Source organism: Paramacrobiotus metropolitanus, unplaced genomic scaffold (assembly GCF_019649055.1).
Source record: "Paramacrobiotus metropolitanus isolate TYO unplaced genomic scaffold, Prichtersi_v1.0 Parri_scaffold0000061, whole genome shotgun sequence".
In the NCBI taxonomy this organism is placed as follows: Eukaryota; Metazoa; Tardigrada; class Eutardigrada; order Parachela; family Macrobiotidae; genus Paramacrobiotus; species Paramacrobiotus metropolitanus.
In genome coordinates this window covers 645,675-672,858 of record NW_026570281.1, presented here as the reverse complement: position 1 = coordinate 672,858, position 27,184 = coordinate 645,675, and the positions used below count along the sequence as shown (strand labels likewise).

Sequence of the window (27,184 nt, the reverse complement as noted above, 5' to 3'; positions counted from 1 at the left end):
GTAACGTGATCCATGTACTGCACATATGCCGTTAAACTCGGCTTTTTATACCCGGCATCCTTACTGCGCACATATGCATTGTTCCTTTCGCGCTTCGGGAGCGGAATACGCCGGTCTCACGGGGACTGCTGACAACGGCAAGGTTGCGTTTTCTTGTCCGTAAACTACCGGCGCTGCGAGGCAAGTTGAGGCTAAAATAAGATTACTCCGAGTTACGGATAATGGGTTGCTTTCAAAAGGCGCCGATTAGTATATAAGCAGCGAAGTGAGCAGAGAAAGCGCGCATTACTCCTGTTTTTACGGTCAACCTCGGATTACTAGCGTGTGAAAGTATTGGGTGAAGATTATCGCTGTAGTATGGAGACAATGGGATTATGCTGTGCGTGGATGTTTGTGCTGGGAATTTACGGAACGGTGCAAGGATTTCCCTTCGATGTGCTGCAATGGTCACGAAGATCGGACGGTAATTGATTACTGACTTTATTACGTACAGTTTCTGAAACTTTGCCTTGGTCCGCAATCGAATATCTTTTTTTGGACAATTAAGTACCTTGTTTTACATTCGTAGGACGGGAAACTGAAATTTAATACATACAGATTCTGAAATTTAATACATACAGATTCTGAAATTTAATACATACAGATTCTGTACATTTGGTGACCTTTCATTATTGCTAATAAGTTGCAGTGCTTTGCCGTAGTCGCAGCGATACGCAGCATTACGGCTGGTGGCTAATAGTCTGATTTGTCGTAAATTTGCAGCAAAATAGTCGCTTCGATATTTTTGTTTTTCGGAAATTCTAAATATTTGGCCGGTATTGGACAGTCTTGGCTATTGGCCATAATCGTATGTTTGTAGCCAAAATAGTTGTGAGAGTATTGGTTACACCAATGCTAATCAATATTCACCATTACACAGTTTTCCTCCCTATGTGCCTGCTATGACTTTTGGTGATAAATATTACATTGAATAAACAACTAAAATGGTTGGAAATACATATGTAAAACAATTGAGAAGTGAATCAATATGCAGGATACGTACAATTTTAGTGCATACGTACAGGATTCCCAATAATAAAATATCACATGACCAGAAATTTGTTTAATCGCAATTTGTTATCGATTTTGCGGCTGTTTTGCAAGTACTCGTAATATAATTCGGTGCACCACAGTATTGGAGTAAGTAGCTTGCAACTGGTTTGCACGATGTTTTTTATAATGCTGCTTTTCCTTCTTAGGAACTGAGGAGGGCCGGCAACAGTGTGAGGTGGGTCAAGCGGTGGAGAGTCTTGACCCTTGCCAGCCGTACTGCGTGTGTGTCGGCCAGAAGATCGTCTGTGCCCAGATCGCCTGCGCCGCACCCGACCCCACCGAGGATGTGGAAAACGTGTCGGAATGCTGGAAACTGAAGAACCCCCAGCGCTGTTGTCCGGATTATGTCTGTCGTAAGTGGCTACTAATTGCACTAATATAATAACACCACATTAGCAGTTTATGTTTGGGCAGTTTGGCAACGATAGTTCCCATACATATGTTCTACTGGTAGAAGCCGGTGCATACAGTACTTAATTAGTTGAGGTTTGTTAAGTTTTTAAGCTATTGAAATCTGATTTCGTGTCAAAATTGTTGGTAATTACGGCATGATATTCTCTTCTATAATTATGCATTTTCTTTCATGAAAACTTACGAAAATTTTAAACGGATGTACGGTATATGTGTGGCAGTGCTGCAACATTACCCTACCAATCCCCAGCAATCTGCAGGAAGTATGATTATGTACGGTAGTGTTATATAAATATGTAATTAACAATTACAAGGAACAGAAAATGGTTATTCATATCGATATTAATGCCTGCCTGTTTACCATTTATAGTTGCACTGTATATAAACCATTTTCCAGCCGACAGTTTCTTGTTTTCTCATTATTTTTAAGGATTCAAACGGTCATTGTCGGTTTTTTGTGTGTAACGGTGATGGTAAGCCGCTGTGGTTGGTAATTGCAGGTTTTAGCAATGGATCGGCAACGATCATCTACCCGACACCGACAGTCAACACTCCCGATAATCTCTACGCACTCGTTTGACTCGTTCAACTGATGGAAGCCATTGTGCAACACAAAATTGCCAGTCTCCTTAACAATTATTTTTGAAATCCTTGCTGCGACAAACGTGTCCAGTACTCACTGTATAAGTATCGTTAAATCAAACAACGAGGAATATTTGTGATACGTAATTATACAGCCCTTTCCGCATTGCACGAACAAATCAGTTGTATTCCCGCATATCGACGGTGATTCACTCTACTAAGTACGATTATCACATTATTTATTTACTTATGAAAATGCGCTAAGTTTGCGTTGGAGAAAACTAGCCGCATCGTTGTTTTTAGGCAATAAATATGCAAATAAAAAACTGCAGTTATTATTTCGCATCTTACGAGTTCCTATAAGTAGGAGCTACAAAGTATAACGCACTTCACTCAATTTCCTGTAACGTGCAGTTTGTAATAAATACAAGCCGCTTCTTGGACATCGGCCGCATGAGTGATTCAGAGTATGTACTGTTGTACGTAAACTGCATGGACGCTTTTAAACTGTCTTGCATGAATATGTACAATACAGCTGCGTCACAGAATCCGACTTCGTCGAAAACCCAGAAAAACAAGCTGTCATCAGCGGTATAATGACACTAGCCTAACCAGATCATAAAATTCCGATCAACACAAGTTTTTCTCCCCTCTGAACACTGCGTTCGTTTCAGAATCGTTTGCGCTGTCTCAACTCCCAGTGGGAAGTTCCCGTGTTGTCGTCTTCGTTCATTTTACGACAGAGTACTTTATTATAAGATTTAAGTCTGTTGTTGAACTGCCGGCGAAGAACTGTGAAGATTGATCACAAACCACAATACTGGTTGTTTCGAACTTGTTCGCTTGGATAGTAACATGCAAATTATGATGGATGTCCTTGCAATGTTTGTGACAAATCTCCTCGGTGTCGTGGCCTTGTGGTCAACCGTGCTGGCCGCTCCCAGTGGCCGCAATCTGCAGGCATTACTGGACGCATCGAAGATCGTGGATCTGTCTTACGCGTACAACGACGCCACCATCTACTGGCCCAATCTGGAGCCCCTCAATGCCACTTTCTCCCTAACAGCGCTGTGGGACCAGCAGGAGAAGGGGTATTACTATCGCTCCAAACTGTTCCGATCCGCCGAACACGGCGGCACCCATCTGGACGCGCCGGCGCACTTTGCCAAAGAAGGGTGAGGCATAACACGTCTTGCATCGTAGTTCTGGTCGAGAAACATACTCATGCGGTAAAACCAATCGCTCATACAGGAAAGACGTTTCGCAGCTGGAAGTGAGCCAGCTGTTTGGACCGGCGGTGGTGGTCAATGTCTCGGCACAGGTGCGCGATAATCCCGACTACCAGGTCAGTCTGCAAGACATCCGCCAATGGGAGGCGCAGTACGGCGCGGTGCCGGATGGGGCGTTCGTACTGATGTACTCCAACTGGGATTCGGCGCGCTACCCTCAGAAAGCCAAGGTGTTCGGCAGTGAGAACTACAGCGATGTATCCACGCTGCATTTTCCTGGCTTTCATCCGGATGCAACTCGCTTCTTGGTGAAGCGCAACATTCGAGGCATCGGTACGTACAGAGGAGTCCGAATAATATGATCACATTATTCGTATAACTTGTCACTATGTTCAAAATATGCACGGCCATGTGTAGTTGTGTACACATTCAAGTAGACATTATTTTATTACTGTACTTATTTGTTGACGTTCGTAATGAAACTGATAAAATTAGACCAAGAAAAAAAATTGTAAAACTGATACTGTACATTGTTGCTTGTGCAGTTGTGCTTTTCATTTGCTTACAAAAATGTGTGTGGCGCTTGGCAGGAGTGGACACGCCCTCGACAGACTACGGCCAATCCAAGGACTTCCCTACTCATGTCATCCTGTCGACGCATAATCGGATCGGTCTGGAGAACGTGGCCAACCTGGAACGGGTGCCGGCCAGTGGCGCCCTCCTCCTGGCGGCTCCGCTGAAGATCGAAAAGGGCAGTGGCGCACCTGTTCGGCTCTACGCCTTTCTGCCCTGATCGCGCAGTTTTGATCCTTACGCTTGTGTTTGTGTATAAATCTTCCATTTGACGGTTTTTAGACAAACCAGATACTCTGTAATGTGACGATATTCTCCATCACCAAGTTCACAACGACTCCGCCGTATCCTGAGTGCGATGCACGTTTTCAGATTTGTTAAGTCATTGAACTGTTATTCCGCAGTTGCGCTTTTAACTGTCGTCGTTAGTGGAGAAACGAATGTTTCTGATGCTTTTTTGTCCGAACATTACTACTTACTGGTCAAAGATTATCAATTAGATTTAAATTCACGTCTTCAGAATGGCAAATAAATTTTAGGACTTGCAGAAGACGATTAGGATTAGGACCATTGGATAACAGAACAATTTCCTGTCAAATGTTTAGTGTTTAGATGAGCTGACGGCACGGGACTACACTAAGTCACTGGCGATATTATTATGTACTAGCAGACCCCGCGCAAATTGCGCGGAGTAAATAATGCGATGGACAAATCATAACTCAGCGCAAAAATTAAACCTCATAACTGCAGATTTTACGAACGAAGCGTAGAATTCTATAATACACTTATACACACAATAATATCTACCGCAAAATTTAATTGACTGCAGAACTGCCTTAAACTTGAATTGCGAAATTTTTGAAGTTATTTTTTCACAAAAGCGGGGGAATATTCTTTAGTTTCCGATCTATTTATTTCCAGAGCAGTCACCATCAGCATTTCGTGCAGCTACTAAATATAGACCTTGTCACTTATTAAAACTTGTTCTTCCCTTTTTTTTACCATACTGAGCTTTTTCAAGCTATCTGATAACAGTTTGCTTACTTACGTTAAGTACTTCATATCCTAGTTTGACCACTAATGCACCACGCTGCCCATCAACAATCAGTACAGTAAGAGCCTAATACAGTAATAGTCACCTTTTTCGCTGTTACTTTGACCACAGAGCAAAGTTAAACTACTTTAATTAAATAATGACAGAAGCCGTTCGCTGTGTTTCCTTCTCCGCTGCTAGCTGATTCTAAAACCGAGAACGTGTACGCGAAATTTCTTGCATGCTTGCTGCTCCGCGAGCTCCGCTCGCACCGCAGCTCGGCGTTGCCTGCGGCTCCGCCTTCTGCGACAAACTAACGGAGCTATTCCAAGTTTCCCAAAACTTTTCTCTACTAATGACTGTCAAGCAGTTGCTCAAATAAAACAAATTTTAACTATAGCTCTGCTGTTATGGTAATACACATCAACTGCAAGTGTAGGGTTAACAATCCAAGCTGATGTAGGATGTGCAGCTGCCAGCTTGCTGCTTTAAATCAACCCCGAACATGCACTGCCGCCTTTCTCGGGAAAAAAAATAGTAAAAAAATTTTGACCTCAAATGGCATATGGCAACCGCCTATGGAAGCGTTGCAACTTTAAACGGGTCAAACCACTGGGAAAGACAGCTCCCTTAGAAATAGTTTTGAGCAGTTCCGTGTTCGAAGACCTTGTTAGGCCTTCTTTCTCAAATCTTTTTTTCTCGAACCCAGTTACTGATGAAAAATTTATAAATGGAATAATACGTGATCATGATTCAAGAACATTACAGCTTTCCCCTGTCCCAGCCAGCAAAGTTGGCCAACGTGTTCTGGCTGCCGAGACAGTGGTGGGATGGTCGGTTTGCAGTGGTGGATTCTTGATTTTTCCCATAGACTTTGTATGTTAACGTTTTCTCGAGTTTTCATTCAAATGTTTGTTTTTCTTTGAAAATTCACTTTTGCTGGCAAATCTTTACGTTAAGGGCTATCGAATGACCTATAGATATCGGGGTTTGGTTCAGCGCAATGTTAATGCATCGATGACACACACGGAATTTCGTTAAGGCTTATCCTTTTATTATTATAGATTATTCTTTTAATTCCATCCGACTGATCCATCAAAGGTTATCGGTTATCAAGGAAGTAGATATCTTCCTTGATAACCTTTAATATTTTAATATTTTGATGAATTGCTCTGTTGTAGTGTCAGCTAATCGCATAAAACGGGGCATACGGTGAAATACCAGTTCTTAATTCTCGAAAAAACTTTGCAGTGCATTATAAATCAATACTCCTCGAAAGCAGTTGCAAACTCTTAATCGACGCGGTAGACGGTCGATAATGCCGCCCCGGCATTGTTGCATTGTAGAGGCTGTTGTTTACATACGCCACTTAACAAACGGCTGGGAACAACCGGGAGCAAGAAAATTTCCACAGAAATCCATGCCTATCGTTCAGATTTCTTCCTACTTTACAACTCAGTCTGACAAGCTAAGCTGTGTCGGGAAAGGTGTTTTTAGCCAAGATATCCTGTACGTAGTGTTCATGTCATTGGGAACTAGAGTACCGAGTAGTATTTAATGTGTCCGTAGTCCGTACGTGGCGTAGTGCAAAAATATTGACCTTTTGTCCAGCATGGTGCTCCGGCTACGGAATCTAACGCGCAAGATCTGAAGTGGGAGGCGTTAGGTTACTTAGGTACCGGTATGACGCAACTGTGAAGTTTTGTAGTGTGTTTTAAGTTCTGGGATGGCGACGGAACAAGAGGATTTATCGATCAACCCCTAGTACTCCAACAATACGAACGTCAGACGAATGTAACGACATTCGAGAAGGTTTTAAACGGTCGAAGGATCTGTTGGATAAAACTCTTTAAGTTAATGTTAAAATTTTTTAGCCTGGTGGAGCGGCTGGAGTCTTTGTTTTCGTGCTTAAATTGGGCTGCGAGTACAGTATGGGTGTCCAAACTCGGTAACAGCGACATACCGTATTTTAATGAATCCGGGTCACTATTTTTCGTAAGGGTTTCAGATCAATTACGCATGCTTAATGGACGAGCATTTTGCAGAAGTTGGACTTTGATCGATCTAGAATCTAATGCTCGGGAGAATAGTTGCGCTTCGTTGGATTAAGTAAAGTAAGAACAGGTATGATGATTAATGCGAGTACAACAACTTATCACCTGTGCCACTGGCCCTGGGTTCATATTTAGGCATGAGTCAAGGACACGACCTGGGGACTTTATTTTGGGACGGGCTTCCAAATCACGACGAGTCACTAATTGATAAAATACGATACGTGCTGGATCTGGTTGACCTTTATGCTGTGAGTTCCTCATGTATCTAGCAGAAGACCACACCGGCAAAGGACGACAGTGATCATATACTGGCTATTCAACTGTACACACCGATGAACGATAATGGGATGGATAAATGCAGCTAAGGCCCGAGTGTCGCACGTAGTTGTAACGGCTGCGTGTGATGACGCTTCGCCAGATCGATTTGGGGGCACTGTATTCGGGCAAACCGGCTTTACCTGGTAAGCATGAGTTCAATCGATTGAATTATCCATTATTACCCCAACAGAAGCTACAAGTAAGTATATGCACTGTACAGGGCACACATCCAGAATTACCTGGCTTAACCAGACAAGTTCTTGGATTTATGCGCGCAATGTGTCCTTTCAGGTCCCAGCTACAACTTTGATATGACAAGTAAAAACTGACACCATGTAAAATTATTATAAAAAATTATTGTTTACGTATTATTTAGTGGCTCTTATATAGTACTGTAAACTGGCAGTTGGGTTGTTTTGTCAGGCAACGGACTACGCGACATGCTATGGCAGGATAAGGACGTCCGTCTGGACTGCAGCAAAGAGTGAGTGAAAATCACCACCATTGTCTTGCGCGGATTAAAACGGATTATTTGTAGACAGCTGCGACTGCGAAATGGAGAAATCCTCCTGGAGAAGCTGGACTCAATCGAGGACACCAAGGCCAACACAGGAGAACGAGGCACGGTGTGGCGTTAAAGAGTATCGCATCTCTGATACAGCAGCGTGGAATATATTCAAATATGTTTATCCCGTTGTTTCTTTGTAGGTACACTGTACGTGACTAATCTCCGGCTGATCTGGATATCCCTGCAATTGACCCGTGTTAATATTTGTATGTTTCTTTATTGAGCAGTCATACGGTATATCGCATTTGCCTGCAGGTTGCTGCGCTTACGCTTAAATCATCACACTTTTAGTTTACAAAATCGAAATAAACTATGCTTTTGCAAAGGCTATGCTTTAAATACACTATGCTTTTCATTTCTCATAAAATTTGTATATAAATGAATTATGATAATTTGCTACAGATGCATGTGTACGAAGTATGTATCGTATAAAAATTACATTGTTCTTGTGCGATCGATGCAGCCCTGGGATATAACTGCATCAGCAATGTTTCCGTCCGGACGACAATATCAGTAAGCCGTAGCATTTCGACCCTTTCTATGTAATTTACCGGCTCGAATACCGCAGCAGTGGCGCAGCAAAATTATAAAGTACATTAACAAAGGATGCGTTTGTATTTTCTTTGTAGAAAATGCGCGGATCGGTGGAGTCTCTATATATTTACGCCAAATGCAGCACAGCTCGCTTCGAGTTCATCTTCTCCTCGTTGGTACAGCGTTCTCGCTTGATTACACAAGCCCGTGTTCTGCTTGCCCCAACCCCGTTTCTGCGTTATTCACGGTTGTTTGTTTTGTTGGCATGCAGTTCAATTTGCAGATCCCCGGCAGTGCCAAACTGTACGCGGTGGTCAACTCCGTGTTCAGGTGCAGCGCATCCACTTGACCTTTTGAGAGACCAGTTCAAATAATAAGAGCCAATGCATGTTGTTGATCAGGTCATATGATTCATCGCGGCTGTACCGCGAGGTGAAACTACGCGGCGCAGTGATCGAAGGCAGCTCGCTGAAGCTGCTGCCGGATGAGCAGCTCTTCGACAGTATCGAGGGCGTCTTCAATCTGACCAGCGACACCGGCGTCCTGGGCGGCATGCACATCACTAACGTCCGCTTGGTCTGGTACTCCGCCATCAACGATAATTACAACATAAGCATTCCCTTCCTCGCCGTGGTCAGTAATTATATAGATAACTTATCAAACTGCACAAACAAAGGCCATTAGTTAGACCGGCATCCAGTTTATGTTCCTTAAACTATATTAACGTATGGACTATATCTGTATATGGACCAAGACCAAACGCGAGTTGCAATTGTCTAAATATCTGTACGTAATGACACAGTGGTTTAGCTAAAACGTTGAGAAACGAGGCACGAGAAACGCGGGCCACGTGGTAGGGCTTCCCTAACAACGTAATTAGTATGTGAGTGCCACTGAGTGTGCATGGGGATCCCTGTTTTAGCTATCCCTCGATCTTCGTCCTCGATCTTCCATTTAAGCGGTCTGATTTCCCACTGCAATGTAAACTGTTTATCTCATCACCCGCTACCACATGTACATGTATCTGCCTTTTTTTAATCTGCGAGTGCTTCATGCACGCTACGTACAGTATTTCTTATGCAACTTATGCTATTTGCTCGTACTTTTCGATATACGATTTACATCCGCCAAGATTTCAAGCCCCGTTGGCTCAGTCGGTAGAGCGCAGGTCTCATAATCCTGAGGTCGACAGTTCGATCCTGTCACGGGGCATTTTTTGGACTTTTTGTTTGGATTAACCCCCGGTAAAACATCCTCTAACATGGGTTAAGTCATTTCTGCGACTAGAGATTCCAATGAGTGAGTTACCAGCAGGGTAGGTTTTCGTTTTTGCATGTTTCAGTTGGACCCGACCTCATTACAGATGCCACCATTGTGCCAATTAGCGCACTGCTTCGAAATTTGTTGCCATCCGTGCCGTTTCTTATTAATATTGTCACGAATCAAGAGCCATATTCCATTCCTTCCGGTGGCAGCGTAATTTCGGAAGATTACCACAGGGCTCAGTGCTGCTGGACGATGGTCTGAATAAGGACCACGTTTCTTGCCGGCATTTCCACCTAAGACATACTCATTTTAATGCGTAATCATACCCTGTAGTTAATAACACTGTTAAAGTGAGTCATCTGGATAAAAACATTAAGCCGACTACAGATGAATATTGGCTGCGATTTCTGTTAATATAAATTAGAACTTACTTTAATATAAATTAGAACTTACTTTTATTTACGCATGTTATACAGAAGTTGATTCGACCAAATCAGACCAAGTACGGGCCGGCCGTTGTCCTGGAGACTTACGCTGACGGCGCCACCTGCAATCTGGGATTCCGGGTGGGTTAGCCTTCAGTAATCTACCCTACTCTTGTTGGCTGATGATGCTGCGTTAGTTGGACTTAAAGGAACAGTGGCATAATGGAATGTTTTGACAGATTGATCCGCCGGAGAAGTTGCAAGCGACCATGTTAAAGATTCAGAATCTTCACCGGCTCTTCGCCAAATCGCCCATCTTCGGCCTGAAGGAGCTCAAAACCGACCAGGTATAATCATATCAATAACTAATTAGTACCAGACCAATGCTCGTATGTACAATATTAATCCTACTAAAAAAAGTAAAGTAAGGTACTCTAACGCGACTGTTGGATCAATCGTAATTCGTATGACAGCTCAATGCGCAGAGTCTGAACGACGTCCTGAAAGCTCCCAGCGAACATCTCGAACCGGACAATACGCCCAAGAACGACGCACTAGCGGTAAGAAAAACTGTCGTCAACCGAAGTTGATAGTGCGTCTGTTTATATTGACAAAGCTATGATCCTGTACGTGGTGGTACTCTGCATATGTATTGTACTCATGTACTTGCAGTTGTACTACCTGGATAATGGGAAAGGTCAGCGCCGCATCATCTTCTCCCGCGAGATCGGTCTGGCCATCGAGGAGCCACCCAACGGAATGACACTGGCTGATCTGTGGAATCCCCTATGATATGATCGGCATTGTTAAGTTTTGTTATTAGCCCCAACAAGGATCAGATTTTGTCTGCACCTGCAGCGTATATATGTACAGAATCTACTACAGATACACTGTTGTGTATTGTCGCAGTTAGGACACCAACCTTGCAGCGTATCAAACTGTGCGTTTGCGTAGCGCATCCTGTGAACTCCTGCTTTGTTGACTGCAAATTGTAACATTGCGCAAATTGCATCACGTGACTTACGTCCATTACAAGTAGAAAGTAATGATACACTGAAAAAGGAACAACTGATGCTTTGAAGTAATGTCGATGTTTTGTGACTGAATACTAACTGTGTAGACAGAGGACTAAGTGATGTCCGATGTACCTTCGTGACACATACAAACCGAAAAAAATCAAAACCGAAACTACGCAATGTGCCAATATCCCGCGTTTTTTTTATAATGCACCCTCCAACTATTTTGGTTTTGTCCCCGCTTTTGGTATTAAGGGTCGTGGTTCAAGCTGCATGCACCGTACATAAATATAATGTATTGCGATGTTGGCTACAGTCATTTACGCCGCCATTATTGTATGTTAATAATTTTAAAGATTATTTTATTTCGTCTGAAGCAGATTGCAACTGTCACTAGAACACTCGCATGCCACATGACTGCACTTGCAAAGACGTACATAGTTAAACCTCACAATGAGTAAAAAAGCAACATATTTATGTCAGAAAAGAAAGCATAAAAAACGTCAATGCAGTTAACCAGCAGTCGGCTGTAATTCCCGCATAATAAATTGAATTTAAATATTGGAACAATCTTAGTGGAAAAGCAAAAGAACGTAAGAGTACGTAACCGTTCCCGGGAACAAAATCGCCGCAAGCCTACGCAGTTTCTCATTTCGTCTATACACGCACATTTGCTGCAAGTGCCCAGAAAGCGCACATGACGACATCACATTGGCAAGATGGTTGCTGGCAAGTGGCAAAGTACAAAACGTACGTAACAGCCAGCACACTGACCGTCAATGGAATTAGCGTGTGCGGAAACGCGGATTGATCTTGGGCTGACTGGAGCCGAGTGACAGATAATCGCGAATACTGTTGGGGTCCGTGCAGTCCGGCAGAAAGGACGCCCGACGCCGGACACAGTCCTTGCTGTAAACGTACAATTCATACTTACATAGCGTACTACTGCGTGCACAGTCAACGGTCACCTTTTTTTTATCTTGCATTCGCTATGAGCTTGGGCTATCCGCTGTGTAGCATAATATTATTTGATAGTTACAGGTACTGCATATAGGTATCTATATTTGAAATTCTCCATATATATAATTATTATACGTAGATATAATAACTCAATAGAATTTGTACAGCATTGCATACCTGCAAGTGCGATGGTCGAAGATGTTGCCAATTAGATCATGACACTGTGCACAATTAGCTGCAGACAAAAATTGATAGGATTAACCATAAAGCCTGTGCAAATTCCAAATACCTAGCATGTTATCATAAGTGCGGTCATCTGACAAATTGACGACTGAACATTAAGCGAGTTAAAGGTCAACCATGTAGCCAAAAATTTTTCACGGTAGTCAGAACAAAATAAACTAACTTAGCTACTTAACTTTTATTAGCTTTAATAAATTTTACCTTTATTAGCGTGTACCTATTGCAATATAAACTACCAGCAATCCGTACAGTATATATTCGTAATTAGAATCCAAAGCAAATGATTATAGTACAGTACTGCTTACTAATGCAGACGGCAATACTGTTGATGGGGATTCCTGTTGCGTCGGTTGCGGATGTTGCATCGCACACCATAAATAGTACGTAATGCATAAGCTGCAGAATGATCAACCGTCGGATCATCCAGCCAGTTGCCGTGCCTTTGTAACTCAGCATCAGCAGCATGGCTAATTTAACAGGATCGGATTAACTTTCACAAGAAAAAATGAGTGTAGCAAGCACTTATATTCGTAGCACCGCTGATAGGTACAGCGGTAAGACAATTATGCAGCAAATGTTCACTAAGATGAGTGTTTTTTACAAAGGCGTCCGTTAAGCCATGTGCATGAATTGCGGAAACTAAAGGTCATGCACTGCGCTATTCCAAATTGCCAATGAATCGTTAAAATAAGAAACTTGTTGGAAGCCCATCGGCTTGTGGTTTTATTTATATTCAGCCCAGGCAGCTCGTGAAAATCTGTCGTAATTAATTTGACAACTTGACCACATTAACGTATTTCCCGGCAATATTTGGCTGGATTTGCATCGCAACAACATTCCCGCGGATACACCAACGGCAATATGTATGACTGTATTTTATGGCCGATCAAACCACAGGGATTCCTGTCAAACGTGACCGTCATGACGTCAGTGATACTGTTCACCAGACAAAGACATGCGCACTCCGGCGACTCCGCACAGCGTTTTATGTCTGTAATAATACTGTTGCGTGATGCCCACGTTGCTGTAAATGTGGCTGTTGCGCGGCGGATTGTTCTTCCCGCGGGAGTTATCTCCGGCATTAATTATTACTTGTTTGCAATTTTTCACCACTATCAAAACTTTGTTAAAAGAATCAGAACTATGCTTCCCTTAACCAGAAATTGATTTTTGTATCTGTTAATGTTTTTAGGTTGACTATTTATTTTATTATCGCTCATCGATTGATTTAAGTTATTGCTGCTCTGCGCATGAAATATCACCAAACGTCCACATAACAGCTCGTTAAGCACAGTGTGACAATTAAGTGCAATGTTGGACGCTGTCGATCGTAAAAACAATTTGACATGAGCTTTCACAATCAGTTAGGATGAAATCGATGAATTGATGGTATGTTTACAAATTACAGTGCGCATATATCGTGACTAAAATGCCCTGGACAGTACACCGCATAATAAATTATTTTTTACATCCATCCCATCCACATCGTCTCGCAAATACTCAGTACAGCCTCGCTCGTTAAAGTGGCTAAAAATATACTCGTACAACGGATGGCGGTATTTTTAGTCGATTTACGATTTAATTTCGGCGATCCATCACGTGCGGCCTGCATCCATCCTGACCATCCATAATCGTGCACAAACGTTGTATTGCGCAAGGAACAAATTGCTAGTAAAAATAGAAGATTTATTCTCAATTCAAACCCTTAATTTAGAATGTTTCAATTATGTCCCAATGGTATGATACAAATTGGATTCCTGTGGAGACGCCGAGCAGATTTTATTTTGGGCATGGAATTTGGCAATTATTATATAAGGGTTACACGTAATGCCTCTGACCATGCCGGCCAAGCATCTAAATCAAAATTACTTGAGGATAGAAATTATCAGAATTTTTCGTATTTTATTTTTCGGTCCCTACCATATAATTATTATGCTGTGAGCAAACTTAAAAAAAACACTCGATAGACAGATACGAGAATACAAGGATGATAATTATACATTATAATAATTAGTGGTTTATAAAGGAACTGACGATAATAATAACGTACACCGCAAAGTTTGCGTTCAACTAAAGCCGTCAGGCCAATTAATCAAAATTATGTATTACAAATTTAATGTTGCATAGTATTCCAATACATGCCCAAACAGCAATACCAATTATGTGTTGTGTACGAGGGCGGGAATATCAAATGCACCCCACTTATCTCGAGTAAAAGCGAGGTGCTCCCTGCTGCGGGCCCTGCATGGCCATGTGCCGTCACGGCTCACATGCAAGGCCTCGCCCTCGCACTTGGGCCGCCCAAAACCTTAGTTTGTTACCATCATGAATTATAATTAATGTAGAAAATGTGAAAACAATCTATCGACCTTATATCTCATCTTGAAAAAATTACTAGTCACCGTACACGTAAACCTGAAACCCCATCGAAAACGATGCGTAATTTGTTGACTGCAGAAACAAGTCCACATAACTGCCGGCGGAGGATGGGAAGAATGAAAAGCCACACCATTCCAACCCGTTCTTGCATCATTTTTCTGCCGAAATCTGAACTACATACATGTGGCTGAGTTGGACGAAATGCAATGTTAAGCACACACACATTTTTTGCTAATTTTTTCCGGACCATTTCAGCGAAATGGAGCAGGCGATGCCTGGGCCGGCTAATTATAATTGTCGGCGGCGGATGCGTGCTGTCCGCCACCGCAACCGCCGCCGCCGTGGCCGGTACTTCGGCCTGGCCCTGGCCGTGCGTCCCCACGTGTCGCCCACTGTCCCCGAATTAGCCACAATCGGGATATTTCGGTGCACAGTTCTACCGGCATCGTCATTTATGGTTTGCCGCCATAATTCTGACTCACGCGCGCGCCGATGCGAAAATACATTTCTGTGTCAAATCATCATCCACACATGTATCGTACACACATACTACATTTCGCCAATTTGTCACGCCTATAAAAACCGCATTAGCGCTGTCAATTGCACCAACATTTACCGCTTAATCACTTTTGATTTCCTCGCATCTCTCGGCTGTGAGCATTAACAAGTACCAATCCGTGACCTCTGAGTTTAGTACATCGCTCGATGACCTTTCACTTGACGTCTACATACAGGTAAGGGCGCAGCGCTTTTGCAATGTGTATGCAGTGATAGAGAGTGATATCAGGCTGATTGTTCCCCTGTGATTGGTCAATTACCGTTGACGCGCATAGCAATTGCATCGTTGCAGTCTGAAGACCGGTTGTGCACGGCTTTTTAATGGCCGGTGCGAAGTGCTCGGAAATGGTTAATACCGGCGCGCGCACACAACGGCCTTAAATGCCCGCTCCCTTTTAATTTCTTCCCGCTTAATCGGCGATCAGCCGGCAGCCGCAGGCTACATTAACCCACTGCATGAGTTGCCTGTCCGCTCGGGATCAGACGGAGCTTTTTTTATCGGGACTAACGCTTGACTTGACGCGCGCGCACTCGCCAGCCAACGTATGCGCGTACAGTACATAATATTATGTCGGTCCTTATTTATGGGCTGTATTTGCACTTTTGACAGACAATTTCCGTGCTGACCTTTGCCGCGACTATAACTTGATTTGCCCGTTGGACGGCCGGCGTCATGTTGATGCAAGCTCCCTCGTTCTCATTCTCCTCGCTGACCATGGCTTTCCTCACCGCGATACTCCTTATGCGCTTGGCGGCCCCCGCGCCCCTTCCCGCCACCACCAAGAACGCCGCCGCCACGGCGCTGACCGGCAACCTCCTTTCCATTTGCATAAGTGAGTAATCGACATGCATTCGAATGACCTTTGGAGTTAAGGCTGTGATCGCGCGGTTTCTGTTTGCAGCTAACTGTGCACAGTGCCATGATTTGGTTGGAGATATATTCGACCACAGAAAATGCAGGTAAATCAGACCAAAAATTTAATTGTATTATATGCATTACACTATATTCTGAACATTACAAATATACAATAATATTGAGCTAAAAACAAGTTTAAGGCCGGGTTTATTGGACCATTGTTTCGTACTTCAAACTTTAGCAACCCATGGCCTAATAAAATTATTCATTTTTGGTAACATTATATTTTACTAGTTACTGGTTTTTCATCTTCACCATGCACGGTTTGAAGTTATTAATTCGACGCAATTCTGCACACTTTAACTTTCTCCAACGCCCTTTATAACGTGAAAGATAATTTTATTCAGAATGTTTAAGTAAAAGGCTACGCCTTGCGTTCACATAAATTACCTATACTTTATTATAACAGGTGTATATTAAAATTGAGATTCTCTTGTTTATAACGCTTATTTCCATAGTTCAGAATAGAATAGTCCAAAATAGTTCCATTGTTTAGAACGCAAAATGCGTGTGCTTGCTTTAGCTAGCAGTATAATTAGCATTTTATTTTGCAAATGCATAGATAAAATTAAGCGTCGTGGTAAAGTCGCCATAAATCAACGCCGATTGTTGTGCATTCCAGTCGCGACTGTATCCAGAAGCGTGGGACATTCTTGCCGGACTGCACCAATCCCTCATCGATACGCGACTACCTAATGCTGAAGAAATTGGCGGTGCTCAACACCGACCGGTGATGGATGTCTCGACGTGTCGAACTCCCACTCTCGATCGCAGCAGTGCCACATACAGCGGTGGACGGACGGCAGTCTACACGCCGCGCACCACTGGTTTTCCATAAACCACTCATTCCGGATTTTATGCAACGTTCGGCAACCGCCCTAGCTGCCAGCTCCAACGCCCGCCTCCACTCTCTTGCCACCAACGTGTAAGCGCCATCAACATCCATTATCCAGATGCCGGCTGACCGGCATGCCACGCATCGCCTCCTTCCCCAACATTCCGACGTTCTCCGCCGCCGTTGATGGATGCACGTCGCCCATCGATATATAAGTATCGCCAACTAAACGCCGTTCAAACCATCGATTATATACAGAGACCGTTTTATTTTTTCTTCTTCCGATTTATTTTGCTCTTGTCGTGTCGGCTTGGACGGCTTGCCAAGCGTCGCTCATGATTAATATGCTGCTAATTTGTTAGCGTGCGCGGCTCTACGAAAGGTCATCGTGTCATATTATGCAGTACTCTGGCCAAATTAAAAGAAAACCAGTGGAAACGTATTCATAAGCTATCGCATGTTTCATATTAAACTTCTGTATAATTAGTGCCGTGAATAGCGATAGGAATTTACCTCTGATAATGTAATAAATAACGTGACCCATAAAAATTCTGGTAATTCAATCACTTAAAACTTAAACAGGCTAAAATTAATCATGGAAAATCAAAACGCCACTAATACTTAATTACATGTTAATAAGGGAATAAAATTATATACCGTGTATATTAATATGAATGTAAGTACAAAAGACAAAAAATGCAAATCACGCATTCGCATTCTCGTGAAGAAGTATATATATGTCACGGAAGAAAAAATCATTTCGCTTGATTGCAGTTGGTGTTGTTCATCAGATAAGCTAGAGCGAGTAAAGTTAAGTGTGTATTAAGATTCTGAAAGGAGCACTGATGAAAGATTTAGCAGTTTTTGCTGTAACTTGTCTTTCTTGTCAAACGGCGGCGGATTAGAGGGCTTACGCTTAAACAGTCCACGCGGAATTGGAAAATGAGCCGGGCCGGGTTAAGCGTTTCAGCGTGGTGGAATTTAAAATGCATGGGACATCTTCCCGACTCACTTAACTGCATTCCATTGAAGACACTTGACTTATTTTTCTCCGTTCGCCGACAATAATTCGGACGAGATTTGGACAGCAATGATCCATGCGCTGCAGTGCGTGCGGCGGATGGTTATGGAAAAATTACGGCTAATAAATCGGGGGATTTTTTGTTGAATTATGGAGCAAGTGGGTTTCCCGCTCTTCTTTGGCGTGGTGACGTCGATGGTTGTCATTCCCAACCTGCTGATAAGTACGTCGATATAAGACAATGCGCAGAGTGGTGCTACATTATATTTATAATAACAACAGTGCATGTGTGATTGTTTAGACTGCATTCCCACGGCGGACACGCCCCTCACCAACGCCAGCATTCCCCTGCACTGTGCGCCGCTGAAACTGTACTTCCCCGGTGCGGTGACGGCAACCACTGTGGGTGCACCTGCCGCCAAGGACAAGCTGGACGCGGCAATGCCAGTGTTGGCGCCGCTGCCGCGCTACGAACACTTGGATGCGCTGTTGGTGTCCAATGTCAGCAGTGCCGATGGCAGCCGCCGCGAGTGCCAGTTTGTCTGCTTATACGGACAGTGGACGGTACGTGATTGCGGGTTTGCATTGTCATTAAGTACTGTAGCACTGTGCCTTAAAACCATGTAAAAATGAAATTTACTTATGATCGTTATACTGATATACAATTCGGTCTACTGTAATTAGTAATGGAGAGTGGCAGTAACTGTGCCCTTCTCAAACAGAATATAACACAGGGCCCGGGAAGAGCGCATTTCGGTAAACATTAAATGTTTCATAATGTTCATCTTTCTGTATATAGATATATATTACGGTAGTATGTACGATAAATTCGAGTCTCTTATAAAGCACTTTCATATGTACTAGCTATAGCTCACATAACAAGCAACTCTAGATGAATAAAAACACGATATTATCGTTAAGATGTTGTTCTCGAAAATTAAATTTTCACGGTCTAATGGGGAAAATATTAATACAATACATCCACATGCACCCGCATATCTGTAGTGTATGCGTAATTATGCGTGAATGAAGCTTAAAAATACTTTGGCACCGCCAGCATGGGCCAGCAGGTTCGCATACAATAAACTTCTCATTACACTGTTAACGCCACCTGTCAATGACGATCTTCTTTAATTTCTCTAAGAAGCTGGGCTGGGCAATAATTGTATTTCTTTTGAGGTGATCCGGTTTAGGTCTAAACTGGTACAACAGGTTCGCGCTCGACGTAGACTTCCGGTTGCTACCGGCACTATTCACCACAACAAGGCCCGACCCGTTTTGCTTCCAGATGACTGGTCATGACTGGGAGTTAAAAGAATACTAGAAATCGCTAGCGCATGTATGAACTACGGGCGAACACTCATGCACTTCCATTTTGCTTCTATGAATGTAAAAGGATAATAAAGCCAAAATATTTTAATATTTTGACTTACCTTTTAGTGCAACATTTGTAGTTCACAAGTTTACCGACCCAAATTTGTGAATCACTTTATGATATTATGGATTTACGGAAACGAAAAACAAGATTTTTGAAATGAATCAGTTTTGTCGTTTTGGTAGCAGCGATCGCGATTGCTAGTACTGTTAAATTGCGGTAATTGTTAGAGTAGCGAACCCTACCGTATATATGTACATACAGATATACCCGGCATCGAGCATTGACCTGTATGTCATGTAACTTCAAACTGTATAAACGGTTTTCGCTTAGCGTTATATTACAGGATTAGACAGTGGGAAACGGATACGAACCAATTTAAATGTGGATATGCTTCCTTATCAACTGCTTGAATTAGTTAGTAACTCCGCAGTACAATACATAAGCCTTGAGTATGCAATGAGTATTAACAAGGGTACACACCGACAAAAATTTTAAATATTTGTATATATTTGTATATATCTGTTTGTCATCAAAATACGATACACTATTGCTGAAATAATGTTGTTGGAATAATGGTTGTGTTCTATCTACTGTTGTAAATTTATAATAATTATTGTGTTTTATGGATAATAAAGCAGTCATAGAGCATATAACTGGAAAATATACGGATGTGCTCCAAATAAAACTGCGCAGGCAATATAAATGGCGCATTCCTAATAAGGTTCTTTAAATTGCATTTCCATACAGTTCGGTTCCTTTTAATGCATAAAGGAATTGTCAAAATCTGGGGAAAAAAATCGCAGTCACTAATACGTTTAGGTAGCTTGGCATATTTGCTATTACGATCACGGGCAATTTGTTTTAGACTTGTACGTAACTTTTAAATTTTCCGTAATATTTACCACGGTATACTACCCGTACAATAGTAACTGCTGTTAATAGTACTAACCTAGAGCTTGCAGGGACCGCTGTGCCGGCGCATGGATATGCTGCAGCGCGCCGACCCCAGTTACCAGCCGGTGTGGCAATCTTGCTACTTCGACGCCGGTCAACCGGCCTACACCAACCTGTCCATTTTCTACAACGGCCTGAACATCAGCGAGCCTACGGAGCAGGCGCCCCGACTAACCGTTTTCCCACACGGCGGCCGACTCATGTTCCGCTGCGAGCATGTTGGCGAGTACATTTTTCAGGGCCCAGCCGTGCTACAGTGCGCCAACGGCCAGTGGGAGCCCTTGACCTTTCGGGATGCTGCTAATGTCGCCGGCATTGGTAGTGGTGCCGGGATTACTCAGCCCAGCTGTCAGCCGCTGTCCGATTCTATGGAGAGCAACGTCCAGGAGGGGCGGCTGTATCCGCCGCTGCTGACCTATATCTCCTACAAGGGCATCGTGGCACCTAATTATGATGGGAGACTGTTCGTCTACCCGGGTTCTGACCTGCATTTAGGTGAGTAAAGGTCACAGTAAGTGCTTTGTATGCTAACTTATCCCTCCAGCTAAATTTTACATATATACTTGAAGTATGTGATTTTTAAACCTTACGTTGTAGATATATTTTACTGTTTGTAATTATATATTTGAAGATATGCATTATTTTTAGCTGATTGACATTTTCAGGTTGTAACGTTTATTAACAGATGCCCTTTGCTTACATTTTTTTGTTTTTATATTCTACTATAATGCCATAAAATGGCCCGGTGTATATGGACTGGTAATCGCAAGTCGCGATGACATTTAGATGGATAAGTAGCGTTATGTATCCTGCATGTAAATGGCTTATGACATTAAATAAGAATCGGTTTGCCATCATCATCATCCGACATTTGACCCCGTTGAACGAGCCGGTGTCGACGGCTTAATGGCGCAGCAGTGCATAACTTGTAAACATGTTATTCCTGTGGTTCGCTAACGATGATTGCTGCATCAAGCCATCGCGTGACGGTCTTTTCCCCTTAAACACCTATAACGTCATCGACGCAGCGCCAACGTCCAACAAAGCCAACTCAAAGTTTTCCAGTGCTTATTGGCTTTGTTATGCGCGTGTAGTTATTGCATTATGGCCCTTTCGATAGTGTAATGAGAATTAACGCAGGGACCGGGAGTTAACTGGGCTGTTTTTGTTCTATGTACGCGTATGTACGAGTATAAGCGGCTAACGTGCACGCACGATTTTTAGGCTGTATATATGAACCGCGGCGGTTGGGCCCGCCCAAATGGACCTGGTCGAAATCCATCAGCATCAGCGACGCTCTAATGCAGTGGACGCGCAATCTCTACCGGAACAAGATGGAATGGCGTCTAACCATCCGAAACATCCAGCCGGAGCAGAGTGGCAAGTTCACTTGCACAACGCCTGTCAAGACCAGCCACAGCTTTATCGTCGAAGTCACAGGCAGGAAGTCTTTTCCCATTTTCATTAACGGCACAATCGATAACCTTATAGCGTGCCATTGACGTCAGGGCGCCTTTACAGTTTCTCCGTATATTACATCAGCAGCTGACAATCGGCTTTTAGCGCAGCACCGAGAAGAAAGTTATTGATTAACCAATTAACAACTGACAATGACAGGGTCGAGCTAAAATCGATAGTGCCAGAATTACCAACGATAACAACATTTACTTTTTTTTTGTCAAATTGATCCTATCATTTGTAATTTCGAATTATGGTTATTTACATGTGGGGCCAAACAAATTAAACAATTTGTTGGCTGTAGCCGTCGACTGTCCCCGCCCATGGGACGACGAGCAACTGCTACACACCGGCAACTTCCACTTCAACAGCACAGTGACCTTCGGCTGTATCGCCGGCTACCGTCTCGTCGGACCAGCCGCTGTCTACTGCAAGCTGAACGGCGAATGGGCACAATCACTACCCACCTGTGTCGCGGTGCAGTGCGCCCCCCTCAATAGCTCCGACCCCAACCTTTTTCTGGACAGCAACGGCACCTTTTACCAGGCCAGCGTGACCTTCACCTGCGCTCCCGGCTACCGCATTGTCGGCAACCACAGCGCACACTGCACCCACACTGGAAACTGGTCGGCGCCGGTGCCGGTCTGTGAATCGGTGTACTGTCCGGGGTTAGCGGTGCCGACTAACGGGCAGGCATTGGAGACTCCGACGGAGCGCTATCTGGTGGGAAAGATGGTGCAGTTTGCTTGCCAGAAGGGCTTTATGGCCAGCGGGCCGGTGGTGGCCACCTGCGGGGAGGATGGGCGCTGGAGTAATCCGCCGCCGCGCTGTGAACCGGCCTGTGAGGCCCCGCGAGCACCGGCCAACGGCCGTGTGACGCCGGTGAAGAGCGCCTATCGAGTGAAGTCACATGTCATGTACGAGTGCCATGGCGGATACCGGCTGGTGGGTGCCAGGATCTCCTACTGCAACGTCAACAGTAGTGGAACGCCTAAGTGGTCCTTCCCGGCGCCGGAGTGCGTGTTGGATGTGGTGGGCGGTCGGACGCCGGCCAGGTCAACCTAAACCGTATACGTAGTTTGACAATATTTGTGCCGCTCTTGTATTTGATACTACTGGGTTATTGTGATGAATGGTGTATGGAGTTCATAATTTTCTCTAGATCTGGTAGCTTTAACGAAGCCGAACTCTACGAGTACAGCTTCGGTACCTGCGGTACCTCAGCAATGCTTGTGGGATTTACTCATATTCTATACTGCTACAACACGCTTGCGTATTGCACGGACGATAGACAATACAAACATAACATTAATTTGGCGCTCACATTATTTATTGTAACCGTTGCGTGAGCGCTCTAGCCAGCTGTTGTACAGATACAGCTCACAATGCAAAACGTGAGTTGAACATATATAACCTTAATTAGATCACACAGCAAAGAAATTATCTTGAAAAAATTGTTAGTTAGAAGCATCTTTATTGCTTTTCTCAATGACAACATGTCTAGCGTCGCTGCCTCTTGTCATAACCAATACTGCATTTGTTGCAAACCGATACAAACCGGACATGTAAGGAAACCATACATGCTTACATAAAAGATTAATAAATCGACTTCTTTAATGCCGCCTTTGATAAACAGCCGTTAGAAATGGACATGAAATACCAAGAAAGATTAATCATGGTTAGCGTGACACTGAAACGGCGAGCGAATGTAATTTATCATTAATGCGAAAACAGGGCTCATCTAAGGAAAGCCGAGAGGAACAAACAATGGAATTATCATGGACATAATACCAGCGACAGCCCGGCAGGCCGCTACAGCTGCACCCATCCGCTCCCACTAATCGGCTCGGATGCCGAAAAGGTCATCCCGCCTCAATACCAACCAACTGAACATCCCTGGTCCACTCAGCCACCCCGGGGCAGCCGCTGCCGCAGACGAATACTTTATACAGTAATAAATACGCTGGGAGGTACTTCCGTATATCCGAGATATCAAAGGTTTAACTGAATTGTCTCACGCCAAGTTGACCAGGCCGCCGCGTGACCGGTGTCCGGCATGCAGCAGGCTTCGCTTAGTGTCCTTGAACATTCCGTTCTCCTCTTCGTACATACTTGGCGGCACCACCGTCAACGGCAACGGATAGTGCATCGTCGCCGTTCCATTGGTGTGCACTACATAATTATATAAATATCAAATAAACAGTATATGTACTCGTAAATATGCGCACCGTGGTTTAAATTGTTAATTTCTTCTATACAGTGGACTACAGGAATCGTTCAGTTATTACTCTTTTAAAAAACATGAAACCCGTAAAATCAAAAAAATCATTCAATACATATTTTTGTGGTAAAAAATAGCGCAACCAGTGCGAGCACTGAATTTGGGTGCAAATGACGTAATGAACAAAATTAATTATCATAACATACTATCAAAATTTTCAGTTTCGTACGTACCACAGACATAAGTCGGACAGCAGCGCCCATTAACGGCAATTTTTCCGCAGGTTTTTGGTACATCGTTGTTGCAGAATATTTCGGCGCACATGACCGCGCCGTCCTTGCAGATGCACCAGGGTCGGCATGGGTCATCGCTGAAAATCTCCCCGACGTCGTTGCAAGCTGCAATTATAAACGATTTACATTGAAAAATGAGACGGCGATAGCACCCAGAACTACACGTGATACACGACACCCATCCAGGCCGGAGACTCGTGGGAATCATTTATGGTTACGACCTTAATTAACTACTTAAATGAACACCGGTTGACCTTCTTCATCTAACAAACTACGTCGGCAACTCAGCAGACTCACTGAGTCATTTTTTAACTTTTTTTTCGTTACTTGCAAATTACGTAATACTTACGCAAAATGCGAACCAAATAAAAAACGTAAAAATATTGTTACTTACTTTTAGTCTAGCACTTAGATGCCCATTTTGCCGCGCTTTTTATATGGGTACGTCAAAATTACAAAACCAACCCAATGTAGCCCAACCGTACTTATACATTTACTTGTCACGTTTGCTCTTAAGCCGGTGACCTTTGGGGTGCTTACGATGTCGCAAGCTGGTATAAATGACGATAATTAAAGAACGAAGCGAATACAGAAATGTTAGTTGTATAGCTTTACGTATACGAGTAAAACAATGTTAAAGACCTACGTGTGCCGTTTTCCAGTCGGGATGGGCCGGCGGAAGTGTCATGCGCTGCCATAGGATAGGAGAAAACACGGGCGAAAGTGGCAAGCAGGAAGATGCACGAGGTCATCGATGAAAAATCCATTTCGGCTTCACTTAAAACGCTATATAAGAAATAAAACTCGATAAAGATTTCAGCAACACTTTCACTAAAGCAAAGATCAGACTGCAAGGAATAAGGAGCTATTTTATATGGAAAACGAACAAAGGCATCGGTAGCGCTTAAGTCGCCCAACGATTAGCGCTTTTGTGGCGCCATCGTTAACTACCGCGCTAGCGCCGCCGGAAATGACACAGTAACGTAATTTGCCCCGGCAATTTGGCCGGCCCGAGCGCCGCTATAGGGCCATTGTACACAATCACGCTACCACATTCCAGCCACTTACGCTAATATTAATTCTGAACGCTGACGCGCAAACGGAAACGGATCTAAGGACGCTGGTGTTGATAAACTTGGCACAAATACCGGAGTGCACAGGAAAACGGACGTGCCGTGAAGACAGTACTAGTGGAATCAGGAGGGAAGAACAACGCGAAAGGAAGATGCACGTGTGTGTCGTGCGTCCTTTTATAGCTGCGGCGTCCCGTTAACTAGCCGCGCGAAGTGCGCACTCGGGATGGAGATTGGAGAGGCCTAATAAGCGGCGCTAAGTAGTGGGTTAACGGCGGATAATGAGCGGTCAGCGTTCAGCAGGGAGAGACAAGGGAAACCCCGGCTGATAACGACCTGCCAAGTGAAGAGACGCCAGTGTCACTGTCACCCGCCTGATGAGCGTTGCGTTGCAGCTGTGGATGCGCGCACACTGCACTATCAGTCGGGCGCCAAACCCGGCTTAATGTCAACCATTATCATTAGGCCGCGCTCCAAGTGTCGCCCAGCCGATTAACGGTGTTTTTTCTTCTTCTTGTTCTCGCAAGTGCCTATTTTTCTTCGTTAATAGAAATGCGCTATTTTCGTTGCGTTTGTCAGTGCGTCACGCGTTATGTTGCCCCACCAATAAGCGCAACGGATATATTATAATCCGAACCGCTGCGTGACAGTGCGCCTGGCGACAAAGAAGCGGTGGAATAACATCCGGGTTCAAATTTCAAAGCCGACGAGCCAATCGGAAAGGATATTTTTGTTTGTTCGTTCTCTATTCCCGTTCAGTTGTTTAATTCCGTCTCTACAGTGTACAGTATTTTCATCCTGCTCTGTTCAGAAACTGCGAATTTTGGAACATATCAACTAAGTAACTCTTTTTGAGGTACATGTACAGTAAATAGTCGGATTCCGTTCACAACGTTTCACTAATAACGAATAATGCCGAGTCGACTGACACATGTCTCAGTCATCTGTAGGGTACATGTATGTAGTCACGGCAGTGGCTGAAACAAAGAATGTATCGACACAAACGAAACGAATTGTAATTATTATATCTTTAAGGGCAAAAGTGACAAAATTCTTATGGACTGTCTGTAACTATAAACTCCAGTTCGACGATGTGTCGTTTTAAATAGCGCATAATCGGAAAATAAAGGATGATAAAACTGAGGTTCACTCACAAAAGTGAACCGGTAATGTTCACGATAAAACCACAGAAGAAAACTATCAAGAGCAATATACAAAGCCCTCTCATGATCGGCATTACGAATTACGCCATTCGCTTAACAGTTGTACAAATATGAAATATTATTGAGTTTCGTTTTGGTACATAGTTTGTACTCGTATCATGATACTTGTTAAAGGTTAATGTGGTGTAAACCGAAATAAATACAGTAAAACTCGAAAAAAAAGAAATATTACTATTCAATTTAATATGCTGTATAAAGCGCACCACACGCGGACATAGACTCTTTCGCTTTTGCTACGGTAAGGGCGATCTTCTATAAGTATGAAACTGAAGACATCCGGCAGTGCTTCGTGATCAGAACCTGTTGGACGCCGTAGCAAATGTCGACGAGTCGACGACGTTGGTGTCATTCAGTCGGAATTCGGATGCATTCAGTCAGCTCCCACATTACCCGGCGGCATGGATCGGCATCGTCCGGCAGTTGGGTTGACACCGCTGCGGCGCTCGACTCGATGTCCCTTGATCTTGCACGTCCCGGCGCGACGCCTCGGCGGTCTTGGATGAGCCGGAACGGTTACTACTGTATGCTGGTGAACCACCACCACCATCCAGGACCACTGTCCGTACCGGTG

At 43.7% G+C, this 27,184-nt stretch overlaps 7 protein-coding genes and 1 non-coding gene across 14 annotated transcripts; 6 read left to right on the top strand and 2 right to left on the bottom strand.

Annotated features, from left to right (window-relative positions):
- The first annotated feature begins 33 nt into the window (after positions 1–33).
- Positions 34–2,409, top strand: LOC129593276 (uncharacterized). The gene is made up of 4 exons (XM_055489503.1): positions 34–180; positions 357–463; positions 1,239–1,445; positions 2,004–2,409. The coding sequence occupies exons 2-4, from the start codon at positions 358–360 to the stop codon at positions 2,081–2,083; spliced, it is 393 nt and encodes a 130-aa protein (XP_055345478.1). The 5' UTR covers positions 34–180; position 357; the 3' UTR covers positions 2,084–2,409.
- A 314-nt stretch (positions 2,410–2,723) lies between these two features.
- Positions 2,724–4,427, top strand: LOC129593367 (isatin hydrolase-like). Its single transcript, XM_055489645.1, has 3 exons — positions 2,724–3,260; positions 3,337–3,647; positions 3,905–4,427. Exons 1-3 carry the CDS (start codon positions 2,941–2,943, stop codon positions 4,105–4,107), a joined length of 834 nt encoding a protein of 277 aa, XP_055345620.1. The 5' UTR covers positions 2,724–2,940; the 3' UTR covers positions 4,108–4,427.
- Positions 4,428–6,199: 1,772 nt separating this feature from the next.
- LOC129593292 (Bardet-Biedl syndrome 5 protein homolog) lies at positions 6,200–11,260 on the top strand. 5 transcript variants are annotated; one of them, XM_055489529.1, is made up of 14 exons: positions 6,200–6,595; positions 6,966–7,044; positions 7,110–7,435; positions 7,716–7,776; positions 7,831–7,913; positions 8,001–8,066; positions 8,324–8,373; positions 8,490–8,570; positions 8,666–8,724; positions 8,796–9,027; positions 10,137–10,226; positions 10,325–10,432; positions 10,559–10,645; positions 10,758–11,260. In XM_055489529.1, exons 3-14 carry the CDS (start codon positions 7,378–7,380, stop codon positions 10,875–10,877), a joined length of 1,095 nt encoding a protein of 364 aa, XP_055345504.1. In that variant the 5' UTR covers positions 6,200–6,595; positions 6,966–7,044; positions 7,110–7,377; the 3' UTR covers positions 10,878–11,260. The 5 variants fall into 5 exon arrangements, with proteins under 5 accessions (XP_055345504.1, XP_055345503.1, XP_055345505.1 ...); XM_055489528.1 differs by having other exon boundaries at positions 6,200–6,601; XM_055489530.1 differs by having other exon boundaries at positions 6,200–6,868; positions 8,678–8,724.
- On the top strand, positions 9,534–9,606 carry Trnam-cau (transfer RNA methionine (anticodon CAU)). Its single transcript has one exon. It is a non-coding gene; the product is annotated as a tRNA-Met (tRNA).
- Positions 11,261–11,480: 220 nt separating the features above from the next.
- Positions 11,481–12,985, bottom strand: LOC129593417 (eclosion hormone-like). Its single transcript, XM_055489712.1, has 3 exons — positions 12,610–12,985; positions 12,239–12,296; positions 11,481–12,010 (listed from the first exon to the last, which is right to left on the bottom strand). The coding sequence occupies exons 1-3, from the start codon at positions 12,767–12,769 to the stop codon at positions 11,887–11,889; spliced, it is 342 nt and encodes a 113-aa protein (XP_055345687.1). The 5' UTR covers positions 12,770–12,985; the 3' UTR covers positions 11,481–11,886.
- A 2,314-nt stretch (positions 12,986–15,299) lies between these two features.
- On the top strand, positions 15,300–17,465 carry LOC129593365 (eclosion hormone-like). Of its 3 annotated transcripts, none has more exons than XM_055489640.1 (4): positions 15,300–15,417; positions 15,852–16,074; positions 16,144–16,201; positions 16,780–17,464. In XM_055489640.1, the coding sequence occupies exons 2-4, from the start codon at positions 15,915–15,917 to the stop codon at positions 16,889–16,891; spliced, it is 330 nt and encodes a 109-aa protein (XP_055345615.1). In that variant the 5' UTR covers positions 15,300–15,417; positions 15,852–15,914; the 3' UTR covers positions 16,892–17,464. The 3 variants fall into 3 exon arrangements, with proteins under 3 accessions (XP_055345615.1, XP_055345617.1, XP_055345616.1); XM_055489642.1 differs by lacking the exon at positions 15,300–15,417 and adding an exon at positions 15,585–15,784 and having other exon boundaries at positions 16,780–17,465; XM_055489641.1 differs by lacking the exon at positions 15,300–15,417 and having other exon boundaries at positions 15,586–16,074; positions 16,780–17,465.
- Positions 17,466–17,933: 468 nt separating this feature from the next.
- LOC129593296 (locomotion-related protein Hikaru genki-like) lies at positions 17,934–23,090 on the top strand. Its single transcript, XM_055489537.1, has 5 exons — positions 17,934–18,236; positions 18,315–18,577; positions 20,354–20,840; positions 21,570–21,785; positions 22,108–23,090. The coding sequence occupies exons 1-5, from the start codon at positions 18,164–18,166 to the stop codon at positions 22,866–22,868; spliced, it is 1,800 nt and encodes a 599-aa protein (XP_055345512.1). The 5' UTR covers positions 17,934–18,163; the 3' UTR covers positions 22,869–23,090.
- A 167-nt stretch (positions 23,091–23,257) lies between these two features.
- Positions 23,258–25,764, bottom strand: LOC129593297 (uncharacterized). Its single transcript, XM_055489538.1, has 4 exons — positions 25,386–25,764; positions 24,964–25,103; positions 24,258–24,422; positions 23,258–23,975 (listed from the first exon to the last, which is right to left on the bottom strand). The coding sequence occupies exons 2-4, from the start codon at positions 25,082–25,084 to the stop codon at positions 23,818–23,820; spliced, it is 444 nt and encodes a 147-aa protein (XP_055345513.1). The 5' UTR covers positions 25,085–25,103; positions 25,386–25,764; the 3' UTR covers positions 23,258–23,817.
- Between the last annotated feature and the right edge of the window lie 1,420 nt (positions 25,765–27,184).

Excerpts from the sequence above, each read along its gene's own strand:
- LOC129593276 (XM_055489503.1), top strand. The coding sequence starts at position 358 with ATGGAGACAATGGGATTATGCTGTGCGTGGATGTTTGTGCTGGGAATT. Across the intron at positions 464-1,238 it reads ATGGTCACGAAGATCGGACG|GAACTGAGGAGGGCCGGCAA; the intron begins GTAATTGATTAC and ends TTTCCTTCTTAG. Across the intron at positions 1,446-2,003 it reads TTGTCCGGATTATGTCTGTC|GTTTTAGCAATGGATCGGCA; the intron begins GTAAGTGGCTAC and ends TGGTAATTGCAG.
- LOC129593367 (XM_055489645.1), top strand. The coding sequence starts at position 2,941 with ATGCAAATTATGATGGATGTCCTTGCAATGTTTGTGACAAATCTCCTC. Across the intron at positions 3,261-3,336 it reads GCGCACTTTGCCAAAGAAGG|GAAAGACGTTTCGCAGCTGG; the intron begins GTGAGGCATAAC and ends TCGCTCATACAG. Across the intron at positions 3,648-3,904 it reads GCGCAACATTCGAGGCATCG|GAGTGGACACGCCCTCGACA; the intron begins GTACGTACAGAG and ends GGCGCTTGGCAG.
- LOC129593292 (XM_055489529.1), top strand. The coding sequence starts at position 7,378 with ATGACGCTTCGCCAGATCGATTTGGGGGCACTGTATTCGGGCAAACCG. Across the intron at positions 8,374-8,489 it reads CCGTCCGGACGACAATATCA|AAAATGCGCGGATCGGTGGA; the intron begins GTAAGCCGTAGC and ends TTTTCTTTGTAG. Across the intron at positions 10,227-10,324 it reads CCTGCAATCTGGGATTCCGG|ATTGATCCGCCGGAGAAGTT; the intron begins GTGGGTTAGCCT and ends ATGTTTTGACAG.
- LOC129593417 (XM_055489712.1), bottom strand. The coding sequence starts at position 12,769 with ATGCTGCTGATGCTGAGTTACAAAGGCACGGCAACTGGCTGGATGATC. Across the intron at positions 12,297-12,609 it reads CAGTATTGCCGTCTGCATTA|CTAATTGTGCACAGTGTCAT; the intron begins GTAAGCAGTACT and ends TTTTGTCTGCAG. Across the intron at positions 12,011-12,238 it reads TTCGACCATCGCACTTGCAG|CAAGGACTGTGTCCGGCGTC; the intron begins GTATGCAATGCT and ends GTACGTTTACAG.
- LOC129593365 (XM_055489642.1), top strand. The coding sequence starts at position 15,915 with ATGTTGATGCAAGCTCCCTCGTTCTCATTCTCCTCGCTGACCATGGCT. Across the intron at positions 16,075-16,143 it reads CCTCCTTTCCATTTGCATAA|CTAACTGTGCACAGTGCCAT; the intron begins GTGAGTAATCGA and ends TTCTGTTTGCAG. Across the intron at positions 16,202-16,779 it reads TTCGACCACAGAAAATGCAG|TCGCGACTGTATCCAGAAGC; the intron begins GTAAATCAGACC and ends TGTGCATTCCAG.
- LOC129593296 (XM_055489537.1), top strand. The coding sequence starts at position 18,164 with ATGGAGCAAGTGGGTTTCCCGCTCTTCTTTGGCGTGGTGACGTCGATG. Across the intron at positions 18,237-18,314 it reads CATTCCCAACCTGCTGATAA|ACTGCATTCCCACGGCGGAC; the intron begins GTACGTCGATAT and ends GTGATTGTTTAG. Across the intron at positions 20,841-21,569 it reads GGGTTCTGACCTGCATTTAG|GCTGTATATATGAACCGCGG; the intron begins GTGAGTAAAGGT and ends CACGATTTTTAG.
- LOC129593297 (XM_055489538.1), bottom strand. The coding sequence starts at position 25,084 with ATGGATTTTTCATCGATGACCTCGTGCATCTTCCTGCTTGCCACTTTC. Across the intron at positions 24,423-24,963 it reads CCGACTGGAAAACGGCACAC|CTTGCAACGACGTCGGGGAG; the intron begins GTAGGTCTTTAA and ends TTATAATTGCAG. Across the intron at positions 23,976-24,257 it reads CTGTCCGACTTATGTCTGTG|TGCACACCAATGGAACGGCG; the intron begins GTACGTACGAAA and ends ATAATTATGTAG.